Below are 23594 nucleotides of genomic sequence, written 5' to 3'. Positions count from 1 at the left end.
CGCTTGACTTGCTAGTGCAACTCCATATCAAAATGGAAATAGATTCTGGGAGTAGTGTTCTATCCAATTAGGTGGTTTTGCAAGAAGGTTCTATTAGGGGGGTTCAGTTTTCACTCCTGTATTCTAGATTTTTTCCCTCACTCCTGAGTTGCGAAAGAAGGGCAAATTCATAATTTTTAAAGGAGTTATTGTTCCCTTCAAGTGGTTTGACATTTGAGAGCCAAACTACATTAAGGCACAGTGTAACCTCATATTTTATTACCCTGTCCAGTAAGGGACTCTAGCGGAGCATGAACATTTAATTACTTTGCATTTTAGACTACACACAATGTTAATTAGATTGAGAGAACACTACAGCAGGCAAGCCATGGTAATGGTCAGTTGATGAGTGAAGTCAATAGGATCATATATACAGATCTCAACAGCAAAAGGGTAAACCCAGCTGTCAATCGAGCTTCACGTGACTCTCAATTTTGTTATAGAACAGGTTAAAAAATTATGTTACCCTGACTCTTAGGTTGAACACAGATGTTTTGCTTGGTAGAAAGCTTTGGCTAGCCAGTCTATACTATGCTTCTTTTACAACACCCACCTGTCATAACCTAACATACATGATGTCAGGTGATGGACAGGGGAAGGTGGGGCTTGTCTAAAAAGGCTTAGTATGTTCAGAGTTTATGCAAGGGCTATCTGTATAACGACTTTGATGGACGCTGCTTGAACTGGACTACGTCAGCCCTGGGTAGCTTGCACGCAGCCTTCCCCATCAACCCTAACCATTGAGGGTACCATGCTTGCTAGGGCTGGATGTTCAACAACATGTGGAGAGCACACAGCTAGGGGAAGGTCACTATAAATCCATCTGGCTTCATCCTAAGGGGCTGTGGAGAACTAGAAAGAACCAGATTACCAGGAAATTTCATCATTTGTATTGATGTAAACCTCCAGAACGTATTTTGTATAGCTAACTATTTAGCTCTATTCCCAGTGTATGTTATCCTATTGCTATAGCTAGTGGCTAATGCAAATAAAGTTCCTATCTATTTAACAAGCACAAAGTTGCATCTGGGTCTTGCAACTGTGCATTGCTTACAGGATTCACAGTGCAGATGCCTACATGCAACTGACAAACTGCCTGTTTACAGCTCTCTGGAAGCCATTGCAATGAGGCCAACCCCTCCAGGTAAGGGCTGCAGGATTTCCTTTTGCCAAGGGATGACTTCTCTTCCCACATCCACATGGGAATCCAGGGACAACACGCAGGTCCCATTCCACTTGCACAATGACTGACAACCACACACCTTGTCATGTCCTCTACAATCAGGAAGTTCTTCCCTTCCACAAAGTGTTTCTAAGATTGCTCCTATGAAATTAGTAACAGAGTTGAATTACTGCGAAAGGCTTGCTCTCCTTTCAGAGGAATGCCTTGTAAATCTAAGACAATCTGGGCATTTCTAGCTCACTACAGACACCCCCACATTGTTTTCCAGTCACCATTTACAGCATTTCACATTTACCAGACAGGCAGTATAATGAAAGGAGTTTTTGCTGCTGTGAGAGGCAGTAATAAGCCCATGCCTTTTGCACCTGATTAAATATTAGCTTTTCCTAACAATAAGCAAGTCTGACTAAACAAAATCAGACGACAGTAAGTCAATTAATGAATATGCAGCAACCTCCTTTATCAAGTTAGCTTTGGAGGAAAGAAATATAATAGGAAGAGCTGTTAAGAGCTCCAGGCCATTCTTTGCATACAGCACACAATGCATTAAATTATTTGTGCTCCTGAAATTTTAGGCTTTCAGTTTCTTTTATTTTTTTTAAAGGAGGAATCCACATTTGTTTTCACTGTCACAGTTTGTGTTGGAAAAACCCCTTTGGTGTTGGATTGTGTGTAAGTGGCAGGGGGGAATGCTGGCTAATGCGAAGAGCTCAAAAATGAAAAATAAGTGGAGGGTACAGATGGTGTCTTCCACAGGACATCTGTGCCATCTGCACCTTGCTGCTTCTGCCCATGACTTTCAACTTGTTAGCAGCAATAGAAGCACATGCAATATGACACTAGGCTCCAGAATGCAGGGACAGCCCAATACTTTTTGCTACTTGAGGATAGTAGGGAGCACACTGTTCCACCAAGGCTCCTACGATACAACTGCTGTTCAAGAGAAGGTACTGCCCCATTTGCACCAGGGCTGTGTTCCAAATCTGAAACTGAGCCCTAACAGTGTTGGCTTTTTGCTCTCCAAAAAACTCCTTAGTGGAACGAGACTGTCTACCATTTACTAGGTGCCCATTTGTGAACCTCCTCATGCACTACATCCATGTAATTGTCACTTACTTGAGCAAGTTCATCCACCCCACTCGCTGTTTTCACCAGCCTTACTAGGTCTTCTTGCATCTTATCCACCCACCGCTTTATCCTACAGAAATAAAAAAGAAGGAGAAAAGAGACGTCCCATTAGATCAAAGGCAAATAGCTATGATGATCACAAGCATAAATAGAGGCTGACAGAATGTCTTCCATGTGGCAGATTGATGCTGAAGTCCCTTTGATATTGCTGTGAATCTGCTCTACTCATACTTTTCCACACCATTCTCTTCCTCGCCTGCTCTCATGGAAACTCTTGGCATATTTTAGATTTAACTTGGTTAGGAGGAGCCTCCTGTAAACAGTCTGGCACTGAGAAAGGAGTAAAACAAACAAACAAAAATCACCCAACCAAAGTCTGATACATAAAAATACCATACTGCCTCCAACTGCTTAACAACAGTTATAAAAAAGTAACACACATTTTGCCTCTTGGGAAGCGTTATTTAAAAAAACCTAAACCCTCTGTATCTTATACTATTTTCCTTTGCTGATTACATTTTTAAAAAGCAAAACACCCAAACATGAGAGTCACTAACAACAGCATTTTCCAGAAAGAATATTCTCATATAATGCATTTTATCCCAGTAGAATGAGAGAAATGCAAATAGTGCAAAATATTTTGTTATCTGGCTATTCCTATGGCAAAAAGCAAAACCACATATTCTTCATTTTGCTATGCAAGGGAATGGATTTGGAACTTTGGCTTGTTAACATGGATTCAGGGGGAGCTAATATATGTGAATCAGAGAACATGCACACAGTTATACCAGACAAAATGAACTCAGATGATCACACAGAAGAAAACTATTAGTATTCTTTTTAAGATACTATATTTGTATATTTTTTCCCATTCTTAAAATCCCTTAAAAGTGTATTACTGAAAATGAACTTGAGTTGCTTTCAGGCAGGTGTGGTCTCTCATGGCTGTTTTTCAAATGCCAAACTAAGTTTGGATGTATTTACTATTGATCGATACACAGACAAACACATATATGTCTATACACAGAGAGCTTGGGATGATGAAATACATTCTCCTTATTAGAAAAAAAAATCTAATCAAGGATACCATGCTTTACTGAATTTTCGTTTCTTACATGTGTCAAGTGTGGGGGAGAATAGGAAGGGAAGAAAGCAAGAGCCCTCTGGCTGCCAAAATGCTTGTCTGGTGTTTCGTTGAACGCTAGCCTGTGGTGTATTTCTGCCTGACAGCTGCTCATGGTCAGAGTTTATTTAACAACAAGAAAAATGTCACACCAAACGTGAAGTCTGGGGCCTTAAGGAGACAGCACTGGGTTTCTTTGATGCTGTTTAGGGCATCAACAAAACAAAGGTTCAGGCAAAAGGGTTTTTTTCTTGACTGTTCAAGCAGAACATTAAACTGCAATGAAAACCATGTCAAAAAGAGAGGAAGCCCATAGGATTTGCATTATGCCCAGGAGAGGGAGATGGCATGTTAAATGACAACAGCCCCTCCCACCTCTGCCCCCTCCAGCTCTCTGCCCGTGCAAGCTGCTGGTGAGTTTTTAAGATTCAGATGAGCGCTGCTTTTGTCTCCTTACTAAGGTTGTATTTACACCATTTAAACCACATTGCTTCCCCCAAAGAACCCTGAGAACTATAGTTCACCCCAGAGAGAGCTGCAAAATCACAGTACTCTTACAAGCTACAGTCCCCAGGATTTTTTTTTGGGGGGGGGGAGTCATGTGCTTTCAATTTATAGTGCATGCATGGTCCTTGATGCTTCTGTGCTCAAGAAGAGGGACTAAGCATTTGCTTGGGGGGGGGAGGCATGTCTATTGGCTTTTCTTAATTTGTCATGCACAGTAACCCTTATTGCAACCTGGAGAACTATAGTGTGCCCAGAAGGAATTTTTTTTTGTTTTTGTTTATTTCTGTCAATAGTGGTTACCATTTCAAATACAGGTAAATCACATCTTACGCTGATTATATTTATGCAATCACAGCTTTGCATGGGGAGGTGGAATAAATAAATAAATGGAGAGCGGAGGAAACCCACTCTCCATTTATTTATTTCCCACACACAAACTTGTAGATAGCTGCCATGGTGAGCTTTTCCAGCTTTGGGAAAGCAGCAGGAGGGCTCTAAAATGCAGCCAGAAGCCTTGCGTGGCCTTCCCAAAGCCAGGCAAGCAGCCCTCCACCTCATGGGGAAAGGCAGGGCCAGGGATTCCCGCCTTTTAGGCTGACACATGGACTCCCCAGAGCTGAGCCCTTGCATAAGACACAAGATACCTGCATACAAAGGAGAATGAGGGGAGAGATTACATGAGGAAATGTAAAACTGCAGGGAAGTTGAATGTACCAGTTTTACTCTTGTCATTTTTCTTAAATCTCACTCAACCAGTATTAACAAAGCCCTCACAATTAAAAGGATAATTTTTGTGTTACAGTGGTTGCCAATTCACTTCTGAGCTATTTAGGCTCCTGGCAGGCCTGGCCCTTCCATTGAGTAGGGTGAAGCAACCACCTCATGCATCTGATGTAGAGTGTTGCGACAGGGCAACAAATAAAATATTCCATTTTACAATAAACTAAATGTGGGAATTTCTGCCTTGACTGCCAAGATATCTTGGGCTGCACATTGGATACTCATCCTCTGTGCCTTGGCTGGAGTGGGACATTTGCTCTTCTGCACAGCATTTTGATAGCTGTGCTCTGTGGCTAGTTTCTGCATTAAGACTTTGTGTTACTTTATTTATTATTTCATCTAATGTGGGGAAGGCTAAAAAAAATGCTCACCACTTTATACACATAAAAAGCTTTTTTAAAAAAAAATTTCCTGTGCAATTTCATTGTCACTGATGCAAATACTCTGCATTTTGTAACATGAGTGTATATATCCTTATATCATTTCTTCTTTTCATATGTCAAAGCCCCTTGATTCTGTACATTTTCTTGTTATAATTTGTTTTAGAAGCTGTCTCATGCCTAGAAGTCTAGAAATACTTCATTTAATGTGAGAGACAAGAGAATCATGGGTATTCAACAAGATCTTTCTCTTCCTTTCATTCGGTTGGTTCCACTTTACCAGACAAACAAACAATTCCCAAATGAAGGCCAGTCTATCCCAGGACAATTCAAAAGAAAAGAGATGGCGTTTTCAGAATTAAGATAAATGAGATTTGAGTCAGTCATATATTAGCAGTGCAAAGTCATTTCCCCCTCCTGCCCAGAATGGCCTTCAGTATGAGAGCCAAATATTTCTTTAAAATAAAAAAATAAATAAACTTAATAACATGCAACAATGATAGTAGTACACGAAGGGACAATGTGCCCAGCTGCACAACTACCACAGACACTCATGGTCCCCTGTCCACAGGATATGAATATCTAAAACTCTGAGAGAAAGACCAGAGACTGTGATTAGCAAGCATAGCTAGAGGCAGGAGACAAACGGGAACGCGAAAATTCAGGGATTAAATTCTCCCTGGGATAGAGCAAGAGCAGGCATCCTACTCCTTCATGTATTGCTTCAGTTTCTGAGGGTGTGTTTTTTGTTTTTTACACAGGGCTTAATTTGAGATGGGATATAGGGATTAGGATAGGGTTTGTCCGAGAGACTTAGGTCAAATCTTAGTTTAAGATCCGCTCTGAGGAGAATGTCAATAGCTAGAGGAAGGAGCCTCTTGGCTTAGATAGTAAGACCGTGTTGAGTGTCTTGGGAAAGTATACAGACAGAAGTAAAGGGGAGGCTGAGTGGAGTCAGCAGAAGTAGAAACTGTGAGAAAACAGTCTATTTGGGTCTCATTCCATTAAGGGGAGAGATCTTCTAGAAAGAGAAGACTCCCAAACCAGTTAAAAGGAGTGAGGTGATCCTCTAGGTGTGGTATATTAATTGGAATACCTCAGGAGTGGGATTGTTAACAGGTTGGGTAACTGACAAAAAGTGCCCCTCAGTCATGAACCAGAGTACAGTGGTGCCCCGCAAGACGAATGCCTCGCAAGACGGAAAGCCCGCTAGACGAAAGGGTTTTCCGTTTTGGAGGTGCTTCGCAAAACGAATTTCCTATGGGCTTGCTTTGCAAGACGAAAATGCCTTGCAAGTTCCTGCGGGGTTCCCCCCCCCCTTTTTCCCAAGCCGCTAAGCCGCTTATCAGCTGATCCGCTAAGCCCGCTAAGCCGCTAATAGCGCTAATCCGCTATTAATGGGCTTGCTTCGCAAGACGAAAAAAACTGCAAGACGAAGAGACTCGCGGAACGGATTCTTTTCGTCTTGCGAGGCACCACTGTATTAAGTTGTGAAGGAAGCTGTGCTGCGTCAAAAGTGTTTAAAACCTGTCATAACTATGTAAAGAAATGGGAGTGAAGTAACAGAAACTGAGTTAAGCATTTTACCACTTATTATAGAAACCTGAACGTCTACCTGAAGTGTAACAACTGATTTTTAGCAACGGAAGTTTAAGGGAAGCCATGCATTTTCTGCTTTGTTTTAATGCCTGCAACATCTTTAGATTTAGTGTAATTAATAAGTTAACTGTTTCTCGAAAAAACACAACTCCAGACCCATCTTTGTTTTACTAACTTTGCACTGTAAATAAAACCTTGTGCCAAAGACACCGAATCACTAAATTTCCCCTCAAACACAGACCAAAAGATAACCTGTGGTGGTTATGATGGGATATGAATGTAGTTTTGGATCCGCTACATAATTGGTCTGCAGTGGTGGGATCCACTACAACTGTGTAGACCCTTTGCCACATTGCTCTTACCTCCTGGTAAAAAATAGCAACCCACCTGCCGAGAGGCTAGTATAGCAGGTCCACCTCACCTGGCGAACGGCTTCCGGGCAGACAAAATCTTAAAAAAGGAGAATTGTAGAACATCTTCAAATCATGAAGCATTTCTCTCTCCATCATCACACTTCAAATTGTAGACATACATACTAGCAAATTGTATGCTGATTTCTGTTATATTTGCCAGAGGAGGATGAAGAAGAGAAGGAAAGCCTAAATATTATCCCTTTGTTTGTTGAATTATTAGCATATTTTAAAGTATGAAAGTGGTCTAAAGCTTATGCGATTCCTCAAGCTCAACCCAGAAAAGGGGGGAAAAGATATATTGTGATCAATGCCTTTTGGACACTTCAAAATAAGGCTTCCTAGTCTCAAAAATGAGAGTCTGCTATTGCTCAAAGTTTGGTAGTAAAGAGAATCAAGACATTCCATATAGAACTCAGGATCTCTCCCAACACCGTGAGATTAAAATCTTTTAAGCATTAGTTTGCATATTGGCTAATTTACTTTCCACTATTATGCATAAAAGAAAATTTTCATTTGCAGCCGTGCATTAAGTGAAATGAAAATGTCTCCTTATAGAAATTAATGTTAGGTCATTATTTTAATACTTTCTCTCCATTTTTTCTCATTAAATTAATAGACACATATGTCTAGCACAAAATAATTTGGATCATGTATTGACATAAATAGAGAGAGCTCTACACATCATAAGAAAAATTAATAATTTAAGCACTTCAAGAAGATGACTGTGATAAAGCAGTTAAATGAGAAGTATCTCACAGAAAAGATACAAGACTTAATTAAGTTAGGGTTCATTGATTGCCATTGTTTCCTGGAGGTGTTTCATTAAAGGCTCTTAAAAATGGCTATTTATTGCTTATACCAAGTAAATTAATCAAATGCTCAAATCAAGCTTTTACTGCTACGCTCTAAAACTCAGTTATTACCACTCATAGTTAGACTCCTGGAAATTTATCATGCATAATGAGTTTAAGAAAACTTTTGTAGTACTTTGTTTAAAATAAAAAACCGGAGTAAGATTGAGCTCTTATTAATCTTGTTTATATTTAAAATAGTTCCTGGCATATGAAACAAAACATAAGGCCCAAATTCTTAACCTAGTCTGTTAGCTGCAGTTTTATTTTTAGCACAACATGGACTAGCTCCTAATAGCAACATAATCCAACTTTGGTTGAGTCTTCATGAAACAAACCAGTACAGTGGTACCTTGGGTTACATACGCTTCAGGTTACATATGCTTCAGGTTACAGACTCCACTAACCCAGAAATAGTACCTCGGGTTAAGAACTTTGCTTCAGGATGAGAACAGAAATCGTGCTCTGGCAGTGCAGCGACAGCGGGAGGCCCCATTAACTAAAGTGGTACCTCAGGTTAAGAATGGACCTCCAGAATGAATTAAGTTCTTAACCCGAGGTCCCACTGTATTTACATATTTCAAAACCATGAGTTGAGGTAACCAGAAAAAACTTTTGCTGCTTGAACAGAAGCAAAAGCATTCTGTATTAATTTTCCTTCCTCTTGCTTTTCCCTATCTAATCCAAAAACAGTGCAGTTTTGAAATTAGTGAGTCAAATGAGTGCAGTTCAGAAAGTTTTCGTCCACCATCTTGATTCAAAATAGCATCCAATTGTATCAAAAAATATAGAGGAAAACCTGTGCCTTGACTGTAGGTACCATCATGCAAAATTTGGTTACGATAGCATGAATATCCAAATGCATAATGAACAACTTTCCCAAATATAAAGTAAATAAGATATAAAGTCAGTTCTTTAGAACCCTTTTCAGGTGTTAAATACTCATGTGAGCAGGGCCAAAAATCCTAAACTCCATCCCAAGTTGGAAGGTGAAGTTCTGAAATAGGGAACTCTCTGTACTCATAGAAGGTTCTCCATGCAATTTAAACCCTGGAATATCAGGGTTCTAAAATCACATGGAAGCCTCCACAATCACAGGAGCTCCCAGATTCAGAAATTTGCCCACCAGTTTGTGGCAGGTGATGGAGGGGAGGACTCTATTGTGTTAATTTCCTCTCTTCAGATTGCCTGAAGAGGGCTAAATTTCCACCACAATCAATACTATCAAGAAACAGAACCCAGGAAGTAGATCAAAGGGCAATAGAAACAGGCTTGATTCATGGTGACTTGCATTAAATTCTAGTGAGACAATGTATGCAGATTGCAACTGGGGCACAGCTGAGGAGTGAAACCTGCCAATTGCCCCAGACACTGGGGTCACAGAGGGCAGGGACAGACATAGCTTAATGCTACCCCTGAGGTCAGTATTTTAATATGTACCAGAGTCATGAACCGTGTTTGCATCTAAAATAACTGAATACTAAATACGGTAGTAGAGGAAGGAAAGGGGAAAGGATGCTTGGGCTATAATTGTACCGCAGATGAACTGGCTTCAGTGGGCTGATAATCAAAGCGGGACACTTTAAGGGCTGACATATAAAACAGAACGTCAGTATCACATCCTGTATCTGTCACAAGTTCACCACCTACATCTCCACCCCCACAATCCACTTCAAAGCACTTATAGTGGGGTTCATGCTAAGTGTTCTACCTTTCTGATGTCTCTTCAGAGAGGTAACTGTAAACAGGTAAGTAAGCAACCACAGGATCACAGAACCAGAATGCAGGATTCCCATTGTCCGGCTTCTGGCAACAACTAGGCAAATCAAAGCATTGGAATAAGGTTCTTTCTTCCCCATCACTGACTGCAAGTCAATGCCTATACTTGCATGGGTAAACCAAACATATACATTAGCACAATGGCTAGGCAAAGCATGGTGAATGCTAAGTAAGCAAGGACGCAGGATTAACTTGCATGCCCATTTCATGGATTGGCAAATGCTTCTTGAACCATCCTGCAAATTGCAAGTATGGTTGAGGCAGCCAGTACGGTTGCCTAAGCTCTCCTTACATAAAAGAAAAATGTATTGCACCCATATGCACAGCTTTCCATAACTTTTGCAGAGTTCCACACTAGCGGTGAGAAAAGATGTTCTCCACCAGGCATCATGCTCTGCCATGAAGAAACCAGCACTGACGATGCTATCAGGACCCAGAACACGCGTTACGTTTTCACCTTGCATCAATGCATATTCCAGGTACAGTGCCCTGCTATTATGGATCATTGGCTATTTTAATTAACTTTTTTAAAATGCAGCACTTTTGCTTACACTTTGGAAAGGAATAACTTGCTGGCTACCAGGTCCATAGTGCAGGTTTTTACACAAACAAAAGCAACAAAGCAGAATCATAATCAAACAGAGGAAGAAACGGGGTGAGGGTGAGAAGTGCACACAGGCCCCATCCCCATATCCCCAGCAACCAATATTCACACAATGGGAGGGAGGACATTCTAAGAAACACACAGACTCCCGTCTGTGATTTAGAACCTACATTCCTAATCCCACCGACCTGGAACTATGCCCCCATTCAATTAAATAGAAATTACTTTTGAGTACATATGGTTACGATTGGGCTGTGAGTAATTAAGACCCCAACACATGGGCCACAGGGGTGGCCCTGTTCTCTTCTCCTGTACTATTCTGGGCACATGGAAGATCACATGTGGGCTAGAGATTCAAACAGACCCTTCACACAGTTTTTATTTATCTCAAAGTGAATCAGATCAATAACCAGCCCCTTCTGATACAAAATCCTAACTGCATACAACATCAAGTTACCCTCAGACTGTGTGGTAGAATTCTCACACAACACTAATATCTCAAAGTACCGTTATCAAAATGCAATGGCAGAATAAATCTCATTTAATAGGACTTTGTGAAATAAATGCACAGCTTTGCTAAAGCACTTTAGGCATGAAAGGGTATTATCAGCTGTGTTTAACCTCTGAGGTTCACATCCTGACTCATTTATAGCAAAATGAATTTCCCCCAAAACTAATAAGCATTACATTTTAGCCTTAGAAAGAGAGAGAAAATCATAATGACATTAAAATATGGCAGATCAGATACTGGTAAAGAAGAGATTAAAGGTTTAAAGCAAAGAGGATTTATACAAATGAGGATAAAAATTAGAGGTGCATAGAATATTTAAATATCTGTTCCCAAGGCTATTTTGATTGGCCTTGGCAAAAGTTCTGCTTAGGCAACACAATTTGCTTCTTTACTATAAGTTCTCTAACATACACTGTATTTTAATGTAGTTATTGTTCCATATGCAAGGAAGTGGGTGGGCGAGAATAATATTATACATCTTACAGAGAGTCTATACCTACCAGGGCTCAAATCTATGAACTCCAGCAGAGATGGGCAATCTGAGGTCCTCAGTATGTTGTTAGGATTCCATCTCTCAGCAAACCCAGCAAGCATAGCCAATGATCAAGATGGCAGCTGCAGTGTGGACTGGTCCACCGGTTCCCCACCAGTCAGCGACAGACGCCATTGATTACTTTTGACACGGATTGGCTATTCCTGAGCATAGTGTGTTTTTACAACTTACAATGAAGACCTGCTGAGGATATGGCAGTGATCATCTAACTACAGCACCATGTACTCATCCACTTGTTCCCCTTGGCAGCTCTTTATGGATGGCATTCACTATATCACTGTATCAAAGCCAGTGAGGTGCGAAAGTTGGACTATGACCTGGGAGACCAGGGTTCAAATCCCTACTTAGCCATGAAGCTTTGGGTGACTTTAGGTCAATCTTCACCTCTTAGCCTAACTTACCTCACAGGGTTGTTTTGAGGATGGAATTGGGGGGGGGGGCACATGTACACTACCTTGAACTCTTTGGAAGATAAACATGGCATATAAATGAAATACCGTAAATAACTGCACCAGAATTACCAATGGATAACACTACAACTAGCATCAACCAGAGTTTGCAAACAGGGTTCTAAATCTTGTTTCAATCCCTTGTTTAGAAATGCATTTCCCTTCACTAAGGAAACATAAGGGTTGGCTAGAATTGTGAATAATAATATTCAGAGGTACTCCTTTCCCCATCCCCTCAAACAATTTCCACCCCGTACGCCCAAATTCACTTTTCCACATGAGCATTACTTTAAAAACACGAATTTTGTGGCAGTAATAAGTTGTTTCACTGCTTAGGTTTACATCGAGGCAATCTTTTAAAGGCTGCTTCATTTCTCATTCTAAACACTAGATAAAATGAGAGGGCTTGAAAAATTGACAAACATTTCACTTTTCACAGTAAGACATAAAAACTGAACCCATGAACTCCAAGCAGCTTGAAAAACACCCAAAACAATATGGACCTCTTTGATTTGGCTGTCAGATAAAACTGAACACTGAACACAGTGCCTGAGGAATAATCCTTACTGGGTGTTTTGTAATTCAGCTTTTGAAACTAAAATGCATTGGTCTTTGGCCCAAGATGGAAGGAGAGAGGGGGGGAGAAAGAAAGGAAAGAAGGAAGATGAAGACGAAGAGGAGAAAGGACCACCAAATGATTAGGGAGATATTTAATGTTTGATGTTTTAGTGTGCTTTTAATTCTGTTAGGAGCTGCCCAGAGGGTGATAGATATAGAGGAGATTGACCAGGACAAATTTCATAGAGCTTCTGAGTGAGCAACTTGTCCCAACAAAAGTGATGGCTTTTGTTTTTGGCCTACTGCGCTCCCTGTTCCATTGGGTAGACAAGAGTTCCTGTGCACATATCTGGCTCGAAATAAAGAGGCTGTAGCCCTTTAGACATTGCTGGAATGCCACAGGTTCTCCTTGCCTAGTGGACACAAATACAAGCAGACAGGGACAGATACCAACAGCACAGAGCAGACGTATCCAACTTACTGCTCTCCAGATGTTTTGAACTACAGCTCCCATCAGCCCCAACCTGCATGGCCACTGGTCATGGGTGATGAGAGCTCGAGTCCCAACATCTAGAGGTCACCAGATTACAGAAGCCTGGCATATGCCACTGGATTCTATCCATGCTATCAGAAACCCTAAAAAAGCGGGGCATACGTGAATGCCTAACAATGCAGTTGAACATATATAGGCACAAGGAAGATCTTTAAAAGAAGATATAAATGTCAGGGGTGAGGAACCATGCATTAACTGAACATCTGAAATGAGCTACAGATTCCTTTGATCTTGGCAATTGAAAAGTTACCACACAGTTTTAAGAGCAGGCTTTTGGAAGGGGAGGCACGGATTTAAACATGCAGCATTTTGTTGTCAAAGTAACTCCAAAATACTTTACATAATACTTTTAGAGACCAATAAAAACAAGGGCACAGGAAAAGTACAGTAGCTATTACCACTGTGTTCCACACATCACAGGACCTTGATCATGGGAGTTTGCAGTAAAGAGATGGCATTCAATGGCTTTTAGGTCTCTCTTTATAATGGACTCTTTCTTTATAAAGCTAAATAATTGTCTCAAAGGTTCATAAATAAAACATCTGTAAACGAAAGGTGGCATACTGTTGCGCAATGCAAGCTCATGTAGTCATGGATACCCAAAAATCTTTTGACTTCCAGCTTGCCATGACTTTAGAGTTGCTTGTTGATATGACTGATTACCCTATTTTCAGTAAATGTTATCAGTGGCAGCAATGGTTTAAACTACCAAAATGGCCCGTATGCAAGCCACACTTCCCCCGCCCCAATTGGGCTCTGAAAAGTAAAAATGTGGCTTATATTTGCGACTTTACGGCTCCCCCCCCCCCCCCGAGCAGCATGGGGCAGCAGCTCACTGCCTGCCCGCCACTCCCAAGTCTCCCCCACTCGCCAGGAGGTGGACACACAGCACGCTCAAAACCAAGCGCCGGCACCAGCTGCCCCCCATCCCCCATTCAGGGTGGTAGTGCCGGAAGGTGGGCCGCACCCACAAATAAGCCTTGAATTTTAAAGGTGCGGCTTATTTGCGGGTGTGTCTTATATTCAGGCCAATATGGTACATCACGTAGGGCAGGAATGGGAAATTTGTGGCCCTCCAACTCCCACCATCCCCAGGCAACATAAGAAACATGCAAGGATGATAGTAGCTGTAGTCCTACAACACCTGGAAGGCCCCAGGTTCCCCACCCCTGTCTTAAGCTTCTGTAATCTCTCGCTTAAAGAAGAGGTGTGTTTAACAGATGAAAGTTGGTCTTAAAAAAGAGAGGGAGCACCGTGAAGCGGCTACAAATCATGTTCCACAAATCTGTGATTATCTTGTTTTGCTTGAAGGAGAGGAGGACATCAAGAAGTGATACACGAGTCCTCAATGGCACTACTGCATGCAATCGAGTTAATGCAGTTCTCAAATTGTTACTGGAACCGGTCCACAATTGGCAGCCACTCACTGCACTTTGTAAAAGCTGTCAGCACACTGCTTTTCCACCAGCTTCTCAAACGACTTGTGAGAGCTGAAATAAAAGCCATCTATCATCAATCCTGGATGGAATCACTGTGAACCCCATCGTCATATCACCTCTTCTCATCTTAGGGAATCTATCATTTTCAAAAGCAGAATGACTGCCGCAATGTATTACATGAGAGCATCACCTGTAAGTCCATCAGTGCAAAATGTGTCAGAGAATGCAAATATTCTGGGTGCTACAAGCAATATGGTGGAGTTTTTTAAGGAGGCAAACCAAAAGGGCTCCCCCAACCCAGAAACAACAAGTCACTAATTGCAACAAAACCAAAGGAAGCCTCAGCCTCCAAACATGCCAATTAAGGTGACCACAAACAGTCAGACTGGAAAACATTTCAAGTAGGGAGGAAAAGCATCCAATCTCAAGACACTCAAAGCAAAAAAAAAAAAAAAAATGGATATGCAGATAGAATATTCTAAACTCTCTATCAAGTCTCTTGAATAATGCATGATCGTACTTTGGAAGATGGCACCTAATTTTTAACCTGTGATTTTAATTCCATTTAATACATTTCTTACTCATGCTATACATACTAGCCTTGCCCAATTCATATCAGCCTCAACTGACACAGACAAACACATTTTTTCCTGATAGTCCAAAACCAAGCTTGTGAAGTTGATAAAGCATAAAACATGGCCAGAGTAGAAAAGTAACCCCTTCTTTGTGATGGCTCTTCATGTCCCATTCTAAAGCCAACCCTAAGTTGGGTTCAGTTGTCCCACCTGCAGGAATATATCCATTGAAAGGTAGCAAATCCTTAATTATTTTAGGCTGCAATCCAAACTCCCTTTACCCCAGGCTGTAAGATGTTTGGTATGAGTGGAGGCAGAGACAGATGGAGCATAGGACATATAAGGCCTTCTCAGTATTGGCACCATGTTTATGGAATTCCCACCCTTCTCTTATACAGGTGGCATCAATTCTTATGGATTTTCAGCACCATCTGAAAACCTACTTATTTGCTCTGGTTTTTTAAAGTGAGGGTTGCTACATTACCTTTTCACATTGCTACTTGCACATATTTCTGCCTGCATGAGTTCTGCATTGCATATTTCTGCCTTAAAATGCAAACAATCTTTGTTAATGGGCATGCATGGAAATGAAGCTTCTTTTGATCTGAGGTAGGATCCCTTGTCTAGGCCTGGGAAAATGTGTCAATACTTCGCCCAGGACCAGTTTGAGGGCCAGAATGCAATGGCTCTTTCACCTGGCGGTGTATCATGAGTGAAACCGCCAATGCTCCCAAGTCCCTCTGCTGCCAGCACCCAGAGGGAGAAACAAGCTGCGTTGGCCCTCCAAGATGCTAGGGTGAAACTACCGATGCTCCCGCTGAGGGAGCTGTGGCGATTTCACCCCAGCACCTAGCGGGGGCCAGGGCCAATGTCTTAAGTCTTAAGTATTTGTCTAATCATCTCTGAAAGCCATGCAGGTTGCTTTAAGCGCTCCTAACCCAAGAGTTCCCAGCAGACCTATTGTTCCAGATATCAGCAGTATCCAAGGAACAATTTTAACAGCACTATGCATGCTACTAGCCAGTGCTATTTTTCTAGAAAAAGAGGTCTGGGACTCACCACAAACACTTCCCTTGTTCTCTTATAATGGCAACGACGCCCACCTGAGAGGGGCCAGAATGGCGGTGGGGGGGAGACCCTGGTAATAGCCACCAAAAGCTTAGCCATCTAACTGCTTCCTAAACACACAGAATGACCTTGAGGTCACTGAGGGTCATTTCATGCTGAAGCTAAACAAAGGGGGCATTAGATGTAACACTGTTTTCAAACAGTTTCCTCCCTCTCTCTCTACACACCCACACCCACCCACCCACCCCAAGTTCCCCCTTCCCTTTCTGGGACTCGGAGGTCAGAAGGCGAGAAGGCCTGCCAGCCTAGTCAATGCGCATTACAGACAGACAGGCTATTAAGGGAGACTAGTCTGACATTTATGTGGGGGCCACCCCACCCCTCCTTTCCCTCATCCAGATTTGTCCTCTAATTAAGCATCAATATGAAGAAATATAATTGAACAGATGTAGCAGTCATTACAAGGAATTACCGGTTCTCCCTCTCATGGAAGCGCTTAGAGAGAGGGGTAGCCATGTCTGTAATGGGCGGACTTAATTGCTCAACGGTTCCCCGAGGGATGTTACAAGCTGATCAAGACATCACGCAGGCGTAAACGATCACTGCTCTGGCACACGCCTTTTGTCACTCCTCCATCCATCTTTGCTTGCCAGGGTTAATGGTGGCTGGAACTGAAGTTCAATGGTTTAAATAAATAAGAAGACTGTTTTCCGATGAAGCGCAACGTAGCAGAGGCTTTAGTGACATTTTGATTAAAGGGCCATCTATATAGATATTGCCAAGGTTTGCTTGGAGGCCACTCCTTAAGAGACGATATATTTGAGGGGAAAACAGAGCAGAGGAGTCAATATCCCCTGGCAATCTGCTGGGAAGCATTTGTTTGCTCTGCAACAATCTGATTCAGATTCACAATCACTTCGCTTGAAAGGTGTCTGTTGATTAAATCAGTCCCTATCTAGCAGGTCATTAGGGTGAGGAACGGGGGGAGGGGGGAGCCCAAGTGCTCCTCTTCCACCACACCATCAGTTATGCAGAAGAAATAAATCAGAAGGGTAACCAGACGAAGCTTCTAGAGGAGAAGCCATTAATATCTCACAGCAAAGACAGCAAGGAGTCTTGTGGCACCTTAAAAGACAAATGCATTTATTACAGCATACATTTTTGAGGATTGGAGTCCATTTCTTCATATGCATGAAGTGTATTCCTGAGTTGCAGATTATATATATATATATATATATATGCTTTCGTAGATTTTCACGGGTACAGGAATGCAGGTTTTGGTGTCCTCGGGTGTCTTCCCGTGTAAAAGTTGGGGTGTCTAGTGACAAAATGTCACTTCCTCTCTTTTCCAACACATGAAAGAAACAGGACACGAAATTAATTTTGCAGATTCCAAATTGCTCTTTAACATGGAACATCACCACAAGAGAATAATCATGGAAGCCATCGAGATAGAGAAACACCCTCACAACATGAACAAGCGTGACGACACATCCCGCTTGCCAGACATCTGGAAATTAGCCCTCCCCACAAAATCTGACACCAGATCCAGAGGCACACAGAACGCCATCACCAATCAACCACACCAGACCCAAACCCAGACCCTCTCCACAGATAAATTACAGACACCATCCAGTAGCCAAACCAGGGTGGCACCTCCGGATGCTGCACCCCCCTGCAATCCCTACACAGATCTGGCTGGCACAGGCCACAAAACCACAGCTCGCCCCTATACACGAAGCCAAGCCAGAGCACAACCAAATGCAGTACAGCCATCTTCTCAGAAAAACTCTTCACAAAGTTCAAGAGTTCAAGACACGAAGGCTTTAGCAACTAATCCACACCTAATGACCCACCTAAGTGGGATTCAGGAAATCACTCAAGAAATCACTCAAGATATCCCTCAAGTAATTAAGGAACAAAAGAAGAAAAGGCACACTAGCCTGGGAACCTCCTCTCTGCCCAGAACATTGGAGGCTATACACCACACCTCCTCAACAGTATTTATAGGAACTCAAACACTGAGATCCTGCTCTGTTCCAGTAACAAGAAGCCGAAAGCACCAGCCTGAAGATGACGAGTGAGACCTCGTCGAAACGTCGCCTAGACACCCCAACTTTTACACGGGAAGACACCCGAGGACACCAAAACCTGCATATATATATATATATATATATATATATATATATGAAATATACTCAGAGTCGCAGAGTGATTTCATGCTCTTTATTCAGCTCATAGTGGTGAGGAGGAATGAATGGAAGTCCCCTCAAAGTATCTGCTTTATATACATTATTTACACAATGGGCTGCACATGATTGGCTAATTCTGGAATTCTACTGTAAGCCAATCAGGTTGTGGATTCACTTATATCTGGAGCATGATTGGGTGGTTCCTGCCAACCAATCAGACTGCTGCATTGTTCTAGGACCAATCAGACTGATGCATTCTGAATCCTATTGTTCTAGGACCAATCAGACTGCTGCAATTTGGATCCTATTGTTCTAGGACCAATCAGACTGCTGCAGTTTGGATCCTATTCAACTCAGTACATAACAATATATATATATATATATATGTTTTTAGGGCTGATTGACAAAGGCTTGGAGCCATATTGGACTGATTTGGGCAGTGGATGAGTCGGATTCAGACAGCCACAGATTGCCTCAGGTTGGGCTGGTTGGCCCAGAGTGATCTGTGGCTGTCAGGGTGTGGGACATCAGGCAGGAAAGAGAGACAGATGGGATGGGGAAACCCCATGAAAAAACCAAGACCTGGCTCTGATCTTCTGCAAGAAGATAAGCTCAGCTACCTGTCTGCCCAACTCTCTCCCTTCTGCCTGATGCCTTTCCCACCCCTCCACCCAACAGCCATCCTGCAGCATGTGGGTGATCTGCAGAGAATTCACCACCCCCACCCCAGGATCCTTGAAGGGTGGTGGTCCTGGTCTCGGTTGGGGGGGTTCTTCTCCCACCCCTCTTCCAGCTATATGTTTAATTAGGGTTGAAAAACCCTAATTTAGCATTGGTTCTGCCCCAAAACAGATCAGAACCTGCCAATATTGGTTCCTCTCAGTTTCTCATCCCCCCCCCCCAATTTTAAATTGAATTCTCTGTATTTCCAAATCAGTTTGCATTTTTAAAAGTCCTCATGAAAATTTATCCTAAATTTCTCCTGATGCACCCATTTTTGCATGTTAATGTTGCCCAATACACACATTTTTACAAACAATTTACAAACCACTCCCCCCTATTATAACCCATTTCTGTATGTTATTCTCAGCAACATATGCATGTTTATGCACAATTTAATATAGGGAGAAGTGCAAATTTCAAATGAGAGCTGTGCCTCAGTTTGCGCATTGCTTCAGAAAGAACTAGTTAATCAAATGTGCCCGCAATCTGCACTGATAAAGTAGACTCTAGTCCACAAATAATTGGTTTTTAAGGTGCCACTGGACCCTTTAGCACAGAAAGGATTGTCCTTTCCCTTTGTTGCTTGAACATGAAGTCCTGCTTTAATTCTCTTTCACACACCCTCTCTGGGCTGCTGCACATGTGGCATTTTAAAAACTTTAAATATTTAGTTTACTTACAAAATGTAACAGAGGAGAGACTGGGACTCAATAACTGGTCAGGTGCTTTGCCTGAAGAAGGTTCCCCAAGTTTAATCTCTGGCATCTCTGGTTAAAAAGAGCAGGGAGCAGGTGTTGTGACTCTTCTGCGCCAGAGACGCCAGAGATCTGCTGCCAGAGTGGATGAGACTGAGCTGGATGCATAAATGGCCTGGCCTGGTGTAAGGCTGCTTGCTAGGTTTCAACAGAAAAAGCAGAGGGGAGAATACATACATTAACATAAGTTTCATTTTACTGAAACAGATGAGCTTAACGAACTATTAGGTCTAAACACCCATAGTACTGCCCATCACTCATTTATACTGCACTTAGAGATATTTCACTGTCCTTTTCAATTCTGCACATTAGAAAATGGTATTACAGCAATTCACACCACGACACATTAAGCAAGTTATATTTATCTTGCCATCCACTGCTGCATCCATCCCACTTTATTTTGGTGGATTATTTAAGGGGGGAAAACCCCAGAAAGATGAAGCGGGGCAATGGAGCATTGCACATTCTTACCAATCCTATCATTAAGGAACATCCCAATATGTTTCTCATCAGAGAAATCCTGGGGTGTGTTTTCTCCAAGGAAATGCAGCTTTAAAATCTCTGGCTAGGGGCGGGGGGGGGCAGCTAGTACAATGTACAAGTGCTTTGTGGATGTTCTCTAAAAGCAGCTCCCTTGCATGCAATGAAGGCTTTCCAGCCTACAGAGAAGTGAACGGTGCTGTCAGTGAGATTCCATGAGAAAGCAAACAGATGAATAATTCAAAACCTCCTCTAACTTTTCCTTCTCCTCGGAAGCAAGCTGAGATTCCTATGCGCACACATGCGTGTGCACACTTCTCGAGAGCATAAACTGCCTGATTCAAATTACTCTCTAACACTCAGGCCACACTATTTAAGTGCTATTGATTGAACCTCTTACATACAGCATTTGTTAAAGTCACACAAAATTACAGTAATCCATTATACATATTTTTGTTAGGTATTTTAGACAGACAGTTCAGAACAAGCACCAGGCTCTGTCCCCTAATAAAATTGATCCCGCTGGCTGGAAACATGCAGCCTGGATTTTAAGCTTATGCCTGTCCCACTGCCAAGGTCTCCTATTCTCATTATTGATTAATGTTTCAGAGGGGCTTTGGAAGGCACTATATTTTCTTCTGTCTTCAGATTAGGGAAGTTCTAGTAGATCAATGTGGCAAATATGAAGCTTGTTGAGACAGGCTCTCAGCTGTGATATACTCCCAGGTGCAGCACCTGAAGGTAACAGAGCCAAAAGGTACCATGTTAGCTGGTTTTTGCATTCTCCCCTGCAGGTAATTATGAGGGCGCCTGTCCCTTGACCTCCACTAACTCCCGCAATATAGACTGGAAATCTAATTGGTATACTGTTTTGACAATTAACACAGCAGGTTCTTTAAAGGATCTTTGGTAGACAATATATGAGGGAAAATATATTTTTATTTGAACAGAATAGGAAAACCTCCTCAAACAGCAGCAACAAAAGCCCTCAAACAGTAAATCTTCACAGCAATAAAAACATTCTTACACTGAGAAGTAACCCCAAAGTAACACCAGACATTTACCCCACATACAGATCCAGCCGTAGGAAGCCTCAGCAGCCCTTGGTCCATCATCCTTATCCTCCTTGACTATGTTGCCCTGAGCCATTTGCACCTGCCCCAACCAGGCAGGGCTGGATGTCTCTACGACCCCCACCTGTGCCAATTAGGGCTCCTAATCCCTAATCCCAGCTGGGCCACCCTCAAGGGCAGGAGTGCTCCTGCGAGGACACACAGGAAGGGTGGGCTGCGCAAGGCCAAACTTACACCTCCTCAGTTTTTCTTCGGAATTTCCACTACAGGTACTAAAATTTCCCCTGAAACCATTACTGTCGGTTTGTTGTTGTTTAGACTGGGTGAAGGTCAAACAATTCGCTGCTTTACAATTAGTGCTATTATATTCATATTCATATTCATCTTCATATTATTATTAATACCCTGCCTCAAGGTGGCTTACATATAAAAATAAGGATGGCTAAAAACGTAGAAAAAACAATTATTAAATAAACAATTAAACACTGGAGTGTTCCCCAGAATCTGCTATAATCAGTGCTTTGGGGGGGGGACGCATACCCCTAAACATTTTGTGAATCTAGGTTTGGCCTCATTGAGGGGCAGTATTTCAATATGAGTAGGAAAATGAGAGGACCCCTAAACATATTTTGGGGGGGGGGGGACACTGGCTATAATGCATAGCATTTCTACAGCTGGCAAGAGCTCCTTTGCAAACCAGTGACAAGAGCTCAAGGAAGGCATAAAGTCACCAGCACAGAAAAATCACCTTCACACAAATACCTGAGATTCCCAATGGGTTTGGGGAAAATCTTTTAATTTGGTAGCATAAACAGAGTTTCTGCCCGTGACTTCCAGAGGTACTTGGAAGCAGCAAGAAACACTGCAGCTTCAGAGTGTCCTCCCTCCTTACTCTGAGCCTGTGTCGCGATCCTGAACTCAAATGGCAGCCAAGACTCTGGCACAGAGGAGGAGTCAAGAAGGTCAGCAGAGCTATCATGGGAGGCGTGCCCAATATAGACTCAGGCTAGGGGACCAAGCCTAACCCACAGCCACAACTAGGAGCCCCAGAAAGGGCTTCTCTTGAGGAACAAAACCCTTTACAGCAAGAGCTCATGCTTTCTGGTCTCCAGTCACCAGCTCTGACTACACCAAAGGCAAGAGCAGATGGAGAGATGCAGAGTCCAAGGGTGGACTGGGGTGGAGAGATCAGCCTATTTCTATTCCGTGTCAGTTTTCAACATGCTGAGTCAAAAACATTTTCCATCCCATTTCTGTGCTTTTTTTTCTTTTTTGGTTCACAGCAAAATTGGATTTAAAATTTTAAAACGAACTTTTTTGTCCTGGTGACCTTTTCATGTACATGTCACACAAATTAAATTTGCAAAACAGACACAAAATCCTGGCAAGTAGAAAAATAGGGAGAAAGCTCAGCTAGGACCCCGCTTCTCCAGTCGGTCATGTGCCACTTTTCTACATGTAGTGAGTTTAGAAGGTAAAAAAAACTCATTTATTTCTTATAATTTTATATGCATTTTTCTCATATGGCACACACTTTTGTACCAAAAACATATTGCTAAATTTGAAGACATGAACAGTGCAATTGTTGATGGCATTCTGATCCACATGGAAGTCTGGAAACTATGGATTATGTCAGTTTACCTTAAAATACACGTTTTATTTTATTGCCCATTTTATGCAAAAATATATTATAAGCATTATTGAAGGAGGGGCAGGGTGTCTTATCTGCTGAATAATTGTAAGAATGACGTTATGGAGAATGTGGCAAGATTTTTGAGTGATGCCACGAAATTATGTCACCATAGTTCCTAAGAACCATTTTCATACCTCACAATGTCTGGACAGTTTTATCCTAAAGTATCTCCTACTATGTTTCATTAACTGTGTTGTGATCTGATCCATGTATATGATGCACTTTTTCTATGCCAATAAAGGAGATTGGTTGACCTTAAAATACAGACTAAAAATAAATAAATCTACCCTTTCAACTCCCACTGTCCAGGAAGAGGCCAAAGACAAAGGCTGTGTTGGGGAAAATGTTGTTGTTGTTGTTGTTGTTGTTGTTGTTAATTTATTTATACCCCGCCCATCTGGCTGAGTTTCCCCAGCCACTCTGGGGAATTAAGACCTCAACTAAGCTACCGACCTCTGCTTGGAGGTATGCAACATCTGTTAACTCCAGCCTCATCTGGCTAGCTAAGGCTTGCCCACAATTCCACATGAGCTCCTGTCCATGCCGGACAGCTTGGATTAAAGAAGGAAATAGGTTGTTTCCTTGT

The 23594-nt window shown here is 42.1% G+C and overlaps 1 protein-coding gene across 7 annotated transcripts in view; it reads right to left on the bottom strand.

Moving 5' to 3' along the window:
* The window catches only part of CACNA2D1 (calcium voltage-gated channel auxiliary subunit alpha2delta 1), a 369956-nt gene that overhangs the window by 292731 nt on the left and 53631 nt on the right, over nucleotides 1-23594 (bottom strand). For all 7 annotated transcript variants that reach the window (XR_014502078.1, XR_014502079.1, XM_083399436.1 and 4 more), the window contains exon 2: nucleotides 2339-2420. Coding sequence is in view for 5 of the 7 variants with exons in the window: in XM_083399436.1 (XP_083255562.1) it covers nucleotides 2339-2420 (82 nt within the window). In the remaining 2 variants the exon portion in view is untranslated. The remainder of the gene's footprint in view (nucleotides 1-2338; nucleotides 2421-23594) is intronic.

Source organism: Podarcis tiliguerta (assembly GCF_965153285.1).
Source record: "Podarcis tiliguerta genome assembly, chromosome: 10".
In the NCBI taxonomy this organism is placed as follows: Eukaryota; Metazoa; Chordata; class Lepidosauria; order Squamata; family Lacertidae; genus Podarcis; species Podarcis tiliguerta.
Note: the sequence above shows the minus strand (reverse complement) of the source record. Positions and strands in the feature narration are given on the sequence as shown.